Source organism: Lycium ferocissimum, chromosome 1 (genome assembly GCF_029784015.1).
Source record: "Lycium ferocissimum isolate CSIRO_LF1 chromosome 1, AGI_CSIRO_Lferr_CH_V1, whole genome shotgun sequence".
In the NCBI taxonomy this organism is placed as follows: Eukaryota; Viridiplantae; Streptophyta; class Magnoliopsida; order Solanales; family Solanaceae; genus Lycium; species Lycium ferocissimum.
The window spans coordinates 28,659,412-28,670,112 of record NC_081342.1 but is presented as its reverse complement, the minus strand read 5'-3'; the positions used below and the strand labels follow the sequence as shown (position 1 = coordinate 28,670,112).

Sequence of the window (10,701 nt, the reverse complement as noted above, 5' to 3'; positions counted from 1 at the left end):
CAAAAAAACTGACGTCGTCCGTCGGTTTTCTAATTAAAAATTTTTAAAAAAAATTAGAAATGCATGCGTCAGTTAGTCCGTCGGTTTTTTGTCCGTCGATTTTTGGCAATTTTTTAGTAGTGTAAGTTATTGTTATTCCATATGAGTTGTGGAAAGAAAAAACCTGATTTGAGTTTGTGAAACTTTTATTCATAATCCATTTTCACCACATGAAATTAGTTCCAAGGGAAGAAAATTCATCTTTCTAAAATACTCTAAATAGTCCAAGAGTTATGTTGTTCATATGTGAACAAAAGTTGCATTATAACTGAATTTGAATAACTTGATGTTGTATTCTAAGTGAATAGTTTTTAAGTAGGTGAGATGAGTAAATGACTTATCTCTTTATGAAACTAAGGATCGAATTACTTCTGTTGTATATATTTGAATGGATTTGGGTGGATTTATTTGGTGATAATGGATATGTTCCTATCACAACAATATAAATACCATAAAAAATCCATTTAATAGTGTTGGTCCTAGTAGGAGTAACTAATTAATTAATAATCAGTTTGTCAATCTCAACCTCGATGCGCGAGTCATCCTTGCATTCTCCCTCATCGATTTGAGATTGAAGGGAAGCATATATAGTTACTCCACTTGATGAAAAGAGCCACATAATGTACTGTAGGCTCTTACATACCCTACTAAGGATAAATAGTTATAACAATGGAAATTGAAATGGAGTCTGTGATACCAAATAGGAGTTGATTGAGAGTTTGGATCTTAAAGCTGTTGGGAACAAAGGGTCCTCAAACTCAAGCATAAGGGTCGAAGCGTCATGTATTCTTAATCATAAATACTTATATTTCTTGAGGCAAAATTTTGAGTGGGAGGACGTGTCCTCATACTCCATTAGACAATAATACTGGAAAGCAGTTAAGATGATACAGAGGTATCTTAAAGGAATGGTATAATATTCCTTATCTTGTCAAGGAATTGAGAAGAAGATTTAGATGAGAGAAAATCTAAATCTGAGTATCACGACCCAATTTAGGATCGCGCGGTCACCTACCATTCCCGCCCCACTAGGCGAACCCTCAATCAAAATAAGCATTCAACTAAAGAACAAAATTTATTTCCTTCAAGATATGAATAATTAACATCAGAAATCAACCAATGTATTAAACCAAATAGCGGAAGTGATTACAACAATTAAACAAATACAATGACTCACTTCTGCTCTCGTGAACTGGTCTAGACTAGTACAAGAGCGACTAATGCGGAACCGGAATACAGTAATAACTCTAAGACCCAACCTCCATCCCAAAATGAAGTGGATGGAGGCCTTCGAGATGAACACCGTGCATGTTCCGAAAACTCCAACAATCTATTCCCTGAAAAATTCTACACCTCGAAGGGATATAGCAAGAGTAGTATCAGTGCAACACTAGTACTGGTAAGCATCATAGGCTGACAATAGTTAGAGGAACATATCAGTAAAATAGTTCACAAATAAACATAGTAAGTAAAACTAAGTCAACAATGCACATTACGTACCGCTCGTCATAACATCAAGATTCTTAAATTCATTAACTCTTCCTTCGTGATCCGATTTCCCAACTTACATTATACATTCTTTTACCTCACTTACTATACACTAGGAAATTTCATACAAGTATCACAAGTCAAGTATCATTACCCTATTCGATCTTAGTATCGAAGTATACTCATCATTCCAATATTCAGTACTTACCTAATTTTAGGAAACCAACACATACAACTGGACCAACAAACAGTCCACAAAGGTAATCCAAGATCATGGCCTATGGTTATAGCAACTAAGTCCAATTATGTGAAGTCTCAATATAGTCAATATGAATCCATATAACACAAGTACATCACAAGGATATCTCAACAGAAGCCAAGTGCAATGCAATGCAATGATGCATGAAATGTATATGCAATGCAATGCAATACTATGTACATATAACATATGTACTTCAGACGGAAGTATCGATGTCTCGATAGCACAACCCGTGGGGGACCTGTGAAGTCCATGTACCACTCGTTCCGGATCTTTGCCCAACGGTAACGAGACTCCAGATCTTTACCCACGGAGGATCTTTATCAGCACAATCCATGGAGGACCCGCGGAGTCCATATACCTCATGGTCTTGAGACAACCTGGATACCGCTACCACACAACCACGATTTCGAGACAACCATCAGATATCGGACCTCATGTCACTCTCATCTAAACTGAGCCCTGCTTATCACAGTGTCTCCTTAAGTATCGTCAATGTATCAATAGTATATCATGAAGGATGAGAATGCGTGCAATGTATGAGTCAACATTAATGATCAAATCAATATCACAAGTATCAAGCATGGATACACCAACAATATCATAGAAAGGCTACATAAGCCATCTAGAATACTATCCTCGTACCAAGCATCAACAAGTAAGGTACCCCAATATCAATAGTCTCCGATAATCTACACGGACAAGTCACATAACAATAGTACCTCGCTTCTTTTACTGCCTATCAACATTAATACATAATAATTTCACTTTCTGCTTACAAGACATCGCTAATATCCAGTCTAGAATCAATTCACGATCTTTGGTATATTTTATCCGTTTCAATACCAATTAAGTTTCACTATTAATGGCATAGAACAAATTATGTGCATCATACGGGAACTCCTCATCAAAGGGACATAGTAAACTAAGTAACGCACAGCTAATCTTCCAAGTCACATAAAGTCCACCAATACTCAAGGAAAAACCAACACATGAACCTAATAAGTCTGCAGGCCACAAGCCCGAACACACCGATCGCACAACAGTACCATTCTAAGAATCCATCCCAACACCAAAATCATATACACGCATTCTTCGTTCCATCTAATACACGAATATGTAAATCTAATCGAAGTCTACCGAAAAAGAAGTCGTAACCTACCTCGAGGCCGAGCGGGTGCCATGAACATCCGTAGATCTTCAATTTGTTCATCACGTCACAATCCACACGAAGGAACTTGAGACAATCATGAGATTCAAAAATAGGAATCACCATTAGAGCATTTATAAGAGATTCAGATTGATAACGAAAGTTGGGAATTTGAATATTTCTAGATTCTCTAGGCCTCCATTACTAAAGAACTCTTTTCCCATCATAAAAAAGCTAGGTGATTTATTAACCTCCATTCATGATTAAAGTCAACCACTTAAGCTACTAGCTAGGTAAAGTCACCATTTTTAACTCTATCTTTTAGAAATCCATTTTCAAGATTCAAGGAAGAAACTCATTTTTATTAGCTTTCTAGGTGAAGGCCTTATAAACAATTAGCTATGTGAAGAAGGGATTAGAAGAAGTTAGGAAGATTACATTTCCAAGAAGATATGAATTTGAGCTCCCAAAAAGGCTTGAGGGGTCTGAACTTTAGGGTTTTGAGAAAATGGAGTCAATCCCGAAATGAGCTCTTAAATAGGGAAAATCACTGAACGTAACCGCTGTAGCGATATGAGACCCACCTCGGCGGCACCTCTAGGGCAGCGTAGAAATCATTGTGGTAGTACCTTGGCCAATCAACTTGAACGCTTTGGCGGTAAGCACACCGCTACAACGCCAATGTTGTAGCGGCATGCTAGTCGCTGCGGCAGTCCTACTGGCCTAGTGGCCCAAATTCAATACTCTCACACAATGCATACGATGAGTTCGATCAAGTTAGTGATTTCTAGAAGTAGGACTGAGACGAAGACATTTTTAAAGAGTCGAAGTTGTGGGTTTTCTCGAAATTCACAGTAACGACGAAATGGGTCGTTATACTAATTATGTTCTTGTTGCTATTAAGAATATAAAATATATTGATATTGAGTGTAATTTTGTGTTAGAGACATAGCTGTATATAGAGAAGTGAACAGGAAGTACATCTATACGCATCACTTGGTAGAAGACCTATTAACAAAACCCATAACAATTGCTGCTTATGAAAGATATGATATCGCTGGGCTTGCATAGTGAAGATGTATTTATAAATCCTAATTTCTATAGATCATGTTCATGTAAAAACTGTATTTTGAGGTAAATGTTAGTTAATGCCGAAATTATTCATTACTGCTGTTTCATATACATAAGATGGATTTTTATGTTTAGAACATAAATTCCATGTGTAAGTATGTGGGACAGACAAAAAGATTGGTCTATTCACACAAGCAATCACCTCTATTGTCTAGATGATAAGTAGAGATGAGACAATTATAAACTTATTATTGTCAGGCGTGATAATAATAGAGAGCTTGAAGTTCATAATAATAATGTTGTTTGTCTTTATATGTGATTAAAATGTGATAGTCTGTCTTAATGCCATGTGTAAGTTCTGATGGATAAAATGTATGAGTAGATTTGTGAACCCAAAGTTAGACATGAGTTGTCTGAACTATCATCTACACAGTGTTTTAATTTGCCAAAAGACATACGCCCCATGAGGAAGGAGTAAATACTGTGGTATGTGATTCATACCACATGTATTAGTGACCTATAAGGGTGATACTAGTTTAATCTTTACTTGTTATCATGTGAAGCCCTGAAAATTATGAGTAATTTTCTCTTTGTACCCTCATGACTTTGATCAGTTTCTTGAGATTCAATTTGGTGTTTGCTATCTTAGAATGTTGTCAAGAGATCATGAATGATTCGGTCTGGTGGGATACTTCTAGGAAAGCATATCATATTGAGATTGAGAGATCATGAGATGAGGAAGATCATTGAGTATTATCACTTTAATTGTGTTCATTGGTCGACCCTTTATGTTTGTTTTTGAGGCAAGAACATAATGATGAACTCAAGTTATGATAAAACAGATGTTGAGATGTGAATGTGATAAATGATCTAGGGTACTGCATACTTTAATCTACTCTGAGCTCCATTAATCGAGATGCTATATGTTCTTAACAGATGTATAGCAGCAAAGCTCTCGAAGTGTACCTTTGGTCACACGGTCTAGTCGTTATGTATGAAAGTTACAGAATAGGAATGAGAGTTGAACCAGCATGTGTGAGTGGGAGATGTTGGAAACTGGATTGGGGTCACCCATGTGGGTCAACCCAAACCCATAACCAAATAAATAAATATATAGATGCAATATATTTATTGAAATATTAATAATAAAAGAAAAAGGAGAAAGGACACAACTATTAGAAAAAAGTCCTTGAATAGTTGTGTCACTTAAGAAAATATAAAAGAAATCCTAACGTGAACTTCTTCACTTTTGCGTATTCTTCTCTTGACAATAGAAAGAAAAACCTCTCTCTTAAAGAAAATACTGAAGATTCCTGATTGTTCATTGGAGCATTCTTCTTCTTTGTCATTCAGGTGCGACTTTAGACTGTGAATATATATGGTGTAGTTCGAGTTTTTAACATGTGATTATACTATCGATTAGTCAAACAAATATTAGAAAATCTTGGGAGAACTATGTGTTCTTGGCCGATTGTATTTTCGTTCAATATTGTTCAAGAAGTCAGCAAATGGAAGTTCGAATGTTGAACTTTACCCCAAGAACGCTCTTAACGAAATTCAATACACTACGATAGACTAATAAGTATATGCAAATTAAAACAACTAAAAATACTAATATTGAAAGTGTATTTCTCCTGATTATACTAATTATTACTGGAGGACTTGCATTTCTTTCGTCAGAATAGAACATTGAGAAAAGTATCAATAACATGAAGCAAAAGAAAACAGGAAGCAATGGACACAATCAGATTCTCAATGAACATGAATTGAAAACATGATATGAAAACACTAAATTGAAATTCACCTATCAACACCACCTTAGTATTTATAATAAAACACTAAATGTTAATTTATGAGAATATGGGGAGGTGAAAAGGCTGCTAACTGATATGCAATTATAATGTTAATTGAAATGCAATAAAAAAGCTTGTGGGTGAGGCTTTCTATTTATTCAATTAATTATTAGATTATTGTATTATTATATGGAGATTTTTTTTTGGGGGGGGGCGGGGGGGCGGGGGAGGGGGGTCAAAAAAGGAGGAAAAAGAAAAATAGAAATGCTGGTCATAGAGAGGTGCTGCATCACCTTATCTATGTCTATAGCTTTATATTATATATAGATTTTTCAATTCCTTTTTCCAACACTTTGTATAAGATGAAAAGATATGAAAATTTTGGCTCCAGATCTATGTTTTTATGGGGAATACATGAATTGTTCAAACACAATATTCAATTAGTTGGCTGCACAATTTTTTTGATAAGCTTTAAGTGATTTCAATCATTAGGTTACTTAGCAATAGTTTTGAGGTGATATAGTAAAATTATCATTCTATTTCTGGCTCCTTAACAGGCGTGCCAATTTAATAAATGACAAGTAAAATTGGACGGAGGGAATACTTGTGAGACAAATAGAATGGACATAATTAAAACTTTCTGAATGTAAGGACACGTGTCATCAAGAACAATCGCAACTCCGTATTTAGTAGGACTAAATATATTCGCATCCTCTCTCACACAAGTAGATTGAAGTATCACAAGAAGCCACCAAAAAGACTACCAATTACAAGCACATATAACACGTCTTCTAGACATCATTTTCGTTAAGGATCACAAGAAGTGCGATGATAAATGCATAATCCACTCCAGGATAAACTCTGACTTGAAAGCTTTCCTTGCCTTTCCATAGAAAGCTTCCTAGTTTGAAGTTGTCATTCACCTACCATAGGTGCATAAAAGGGTTATTTAATTTAAGAAACATAATCAAGATTCAAGTAGACAAAAAAAACAAGATTTATTAGTACCTCAGCAAGAAGAGTTTGGTCTCTGTACACTTTGAATGAGTGAGAATGATAAGATCCAATAACTTGGAAATTAGGGACATCTTCAATGGCATTGCTTGGCAAGAAAACATCTAGTCGAGTTTTCATCTGAAGGGCATTAGATCGCTGCACGCTATACAGCATATGGCTTGCATCTGAACTTTCCCCTCCATGAACTGTCCACCTGTGTCGACATGTCATTGCCTAATATATAGACCATAAACAGCTTAGTCAAGCCAATATTCCCACGTACAAAAAAATTAAGTCCATTCTAAAATTCTTGGAATGTCGTCATGACTAGAAATATTTCAACAAAGAAGCATCTAATTTTCCTGAGTTAAAAAGAACAATACTCCTGTTTCATTTTATACCGGACATGAAATTTAAGAAATTAAAAAAAGGAATACTTTTGACACATACTTGAAGTACCCTAACTGTTTTAAACTTTTTACATTTCTATGGCTAGAAGTGTCTGCCGTAAATGATAAAATAAGAATTTTGAAATTAAAAGAGTTTTCAAATTTAGAAAGGTGTCATTATTTCTTTAACAGATCAGTAAAAGAAGTAGTTGCATAAACAGATGCAGCTACAGTTGTGTCACTGCATTCATATGAACTTAGTACTTCTGATGCTGATTGGAACACAATTTTATGTATAAAATTCACTAATGTTGCAACAAATAGCATGTTAGAACACATAATTTCAAAAATATAATGTGTTCAGTGCTAAAAATTAAAAGTTAGAATCCATAGAGATTTTGTAGTTCATATGGTAAAGGAATTGGAGGGAAAAACTTTAAAATTTGTTGAAAAATTAGACTAGCTATACCTTTTCCCTCATGGTGAGAATTCGAAGGCCTGCTGGATCACGCATGATTCTTTTCTTGTTAAGTTGCCAAAGACTGCCATCAAGTTGGAAAAGCAAATTACCAGTGATATCTAATACATCAATATGTGCATCTGTGACTCCTCTTATCTTTTTCTTCACAATCAAGTCAATCTGATAAGGTACACAAAAACAATCCCCTACAACACTAACTAGGGGTGCCACAGGTACCCCATATGCCATTTGATCGGGTACTTTATCCATTTGATCAAATAAACTATATGCTTTTAAATTCAATATTTCAAGATATTGAGAATTAATTGAATCCTACACAAATGAAAAACGTGAAGCTTTTATTTTATGTACCAGATCTTCTTCCCTTGTTATGCTTAAGTATACAGATCATTACACCTTTTATAGGCCTCTTTCTTTAGTTGTTTCATTGAAACTACTTGTAGTAATCTAAGGAGAAAAAGAAACGCGGTTACGTATGTAACCTGAGGGGATTTGTTGTTTACTTCTAATTTATCAGATTTTCTATAGAAAACAATTTGATTGAGGAATATATATTGTCCTTATTAATTTTGGTTTTACATCATCTGTACTTCTTTCTGCAAAAGGGATTAATAAATATTTACGTAAATGAGATTCGAACGGAAGAAATGGTTTTTTTGGTCCTTTACAAAAAAAAAAAAAAAAAAGTTTTATGACCCTTTTGCAATAAATCTTCATTTTTTACGTATAAGAGATCTGAAAAAATCATTTTCTTCTATTCAAATTGTAAGAGGCTAAGAGATCTTATTTCCTAAAAAAAAATGTTAGTACAAATTTATAATGCCTTTTGAACTTTCATTGCGCCAGGTCGCCTTATTTTCCGTTTTATTAAATTGAAGTTTGAGGTAACTAATCTGACATAATTCAAAGCTAAAACTTAAATTAGTTTACATGGTAACTTGCTAATTAAGATGTATCAGATAGTCAACGAATGATCAATATTTTTATCCAAGCATTCTTTATTTCTCAGTCAGTGTCTGACTTTGAAATTGTTCTTTCGAAAACTTCCCAAGACCAAAAAGCTTCAATTACAGGACGCGCATGATAGAACTGCTTTTTTTAAAAAAAAAAAAAAAAAAAAAAACATCGGAGATAGGAGAAGGGGAAATGCTTGTTTTCTTGAGTTTTTAACATTTTAAATTATAATTGAATTTTCCTTTCAACTTCTTTTTTTCTTGCGGTACTTCCTCTGGAGTGGTCACTTGTCAGGTATGATTAAGCTCAAGGACGGTGTGTTTGGTAGGAAGAAAAATATTTATCACGAAAAAGCTTTTTAAGTAAATAAGCAATTTTATTACTTATGTTATTTTATTATTCGACAAGAAAATAAAAAATATAAAGGCAAACACTAAAGGAATGGAGTGGGGCGTGTGTTGGGCTAAATTCGTACAACACAGCTGGACCAGTACCGTCAAGTCACGTGGCTAAGTGGATAAGTCGAGACTGAGTCAGTACTTAGTGTTGTCGGAAGTAATTATGTTGTACCGGAGCTGCTGCCTGGTCCTGGAGACCGTTGGAATAGCTCCAGAGAAGAGCTCAACAGGTTGCCGTTACAAATTGGGTCGAACGTTATCTTTTGGTGTTATTAGCCTTAATGGTCCTCTTTATTACTTATTATTATTACTTAATTATTGCTCATTGTGGGTAGCGGCATAATACATGGAATATGTACCCCTAGCTCTTAGTATAAATAAGGATTGTCATTCCCATTGCAAGGTGACAAAATTCAAGAGAATACATAACTCCCAATATTACACTTGCTCCATTTTAAAGTTCTTTTCTATTTTGCTAAGTTATATGTCACAAGCTTGGCCGGAGGAACTAGCACTGGGTTCAACCGAGTCTTAGGCGATCCTTAACCTTGCTTTGCTTTATTTCATTTTAGTCTAATTTATTTGCATACTTTACTGATTTATTGGTCATTTTGATCCATGTGTCTTTGACCACAAATACAAATTCAACTGAACCGTTTTCGGGGTAAACAGTTTGGCGCCCACCGTAGGGCCAGGACAGTTGTGGTTGTCGCTGTGACCATCGTTTGTCTTACTAACATATTTTGAGTTTCATGTTTTCCTAAGTATCTATTTCAAGTATGACAGAAGAAAACGACAACACGAATACTGGAAACAATTCAAGCAACATTCCGCTGGGTCCGGCCGGCATGCCCCTTTAAGTACCATTGGATGGTTTGCATCCTCAAGATCCAAACAGGGATGCAACACGAAGCCAACAAGATCGTAATACCACCGAGGACGGTATTCCTACCGACGATATTAGCACAAAGGCGATGCAGGTCATGAGGCGACAATATTACTTGATGAGGGAGGAGATGGATTTAATGAGACAGACCATCGCATCCCTCGCGTCCGGTCCGCAGGTTAGTGTCACAGCTCTCGGCAGAGTCCCTACCACTCCTATCAGTGCAAACACTATGGCTGATGGTAGCGGACAAACCATAGAAAGGAACGGAGATGCTTCCGACAGTGAGACCGCCCCTGACGATCCTTTCCAAGTCGAAGTCAAGCAGTTCATGAGAGAGATCACTGAGAAAATAGATCAAACTTCCAAGGAGGCCGATAAGAATGCCAAGGAGTTCCAAGGCATTTGAGCCAAATTCCTGAGGCTCTCCCATGTCATAGAAGGCCCGACGCAAGGAAGTATATTCAACGAGCATACAAACGTGAAGCCGCTCCAGAGTTAATCCCAAGTAGGTTCAAGGTGCCTGATATCCCCAAGTATGACGGAATGACGGATCCACAAGAGCATATCATGGCTTACACAATGGCGATGAAAGGTAACTACTTGAAAGAGAAGGAGATCAAGTCAGTCCTAATAAAATAATTTGGCGACACCCTCGGCCCGGGGGCTATGACATGGTACTCCCAACTGCCAGAGAATTCGATTACCTCATTTGCTATGTTGGCCGATTCATTCATCCAAGCTCATACTGGTGCCAGAAAGGTGAAAATGAGAAAGGAGGACATCTTTTGCATCGC

General features: G+C 36.1%; 1 protein-coding gene across 1 annotated transcript; it reads right to left on the bottom strand.

Annotated features, from left to right (window-relative positions):
* Positions 1-6,387: 6,387 nt before the first annotated feature.
* LOC132053578 (protein LURP-one-related 14-like) lies at positions 6,388-8,404 on the bottom strand. Its single transcript, XM_059445667.1, has 3 exons — positions 7,655-8,404; positions 6,809-7,030; positions 6,388-6,723 (listed from the first exon to the last, which is right to left on the bottom strand). Exons 1-3 carry the CDS (start codon positions 7,913-7,915, stop codon positions 6,592-6,594), a joined length of 615 nt encoding a protein of 204 aa, XP_059301650.1. The 5' UTR covers positions 7,916-8,404; the 3' UTR covers positions 6,388-6,591.
* Positions 8,405-10,701: the final 2,297 nt, after the last annotated feature.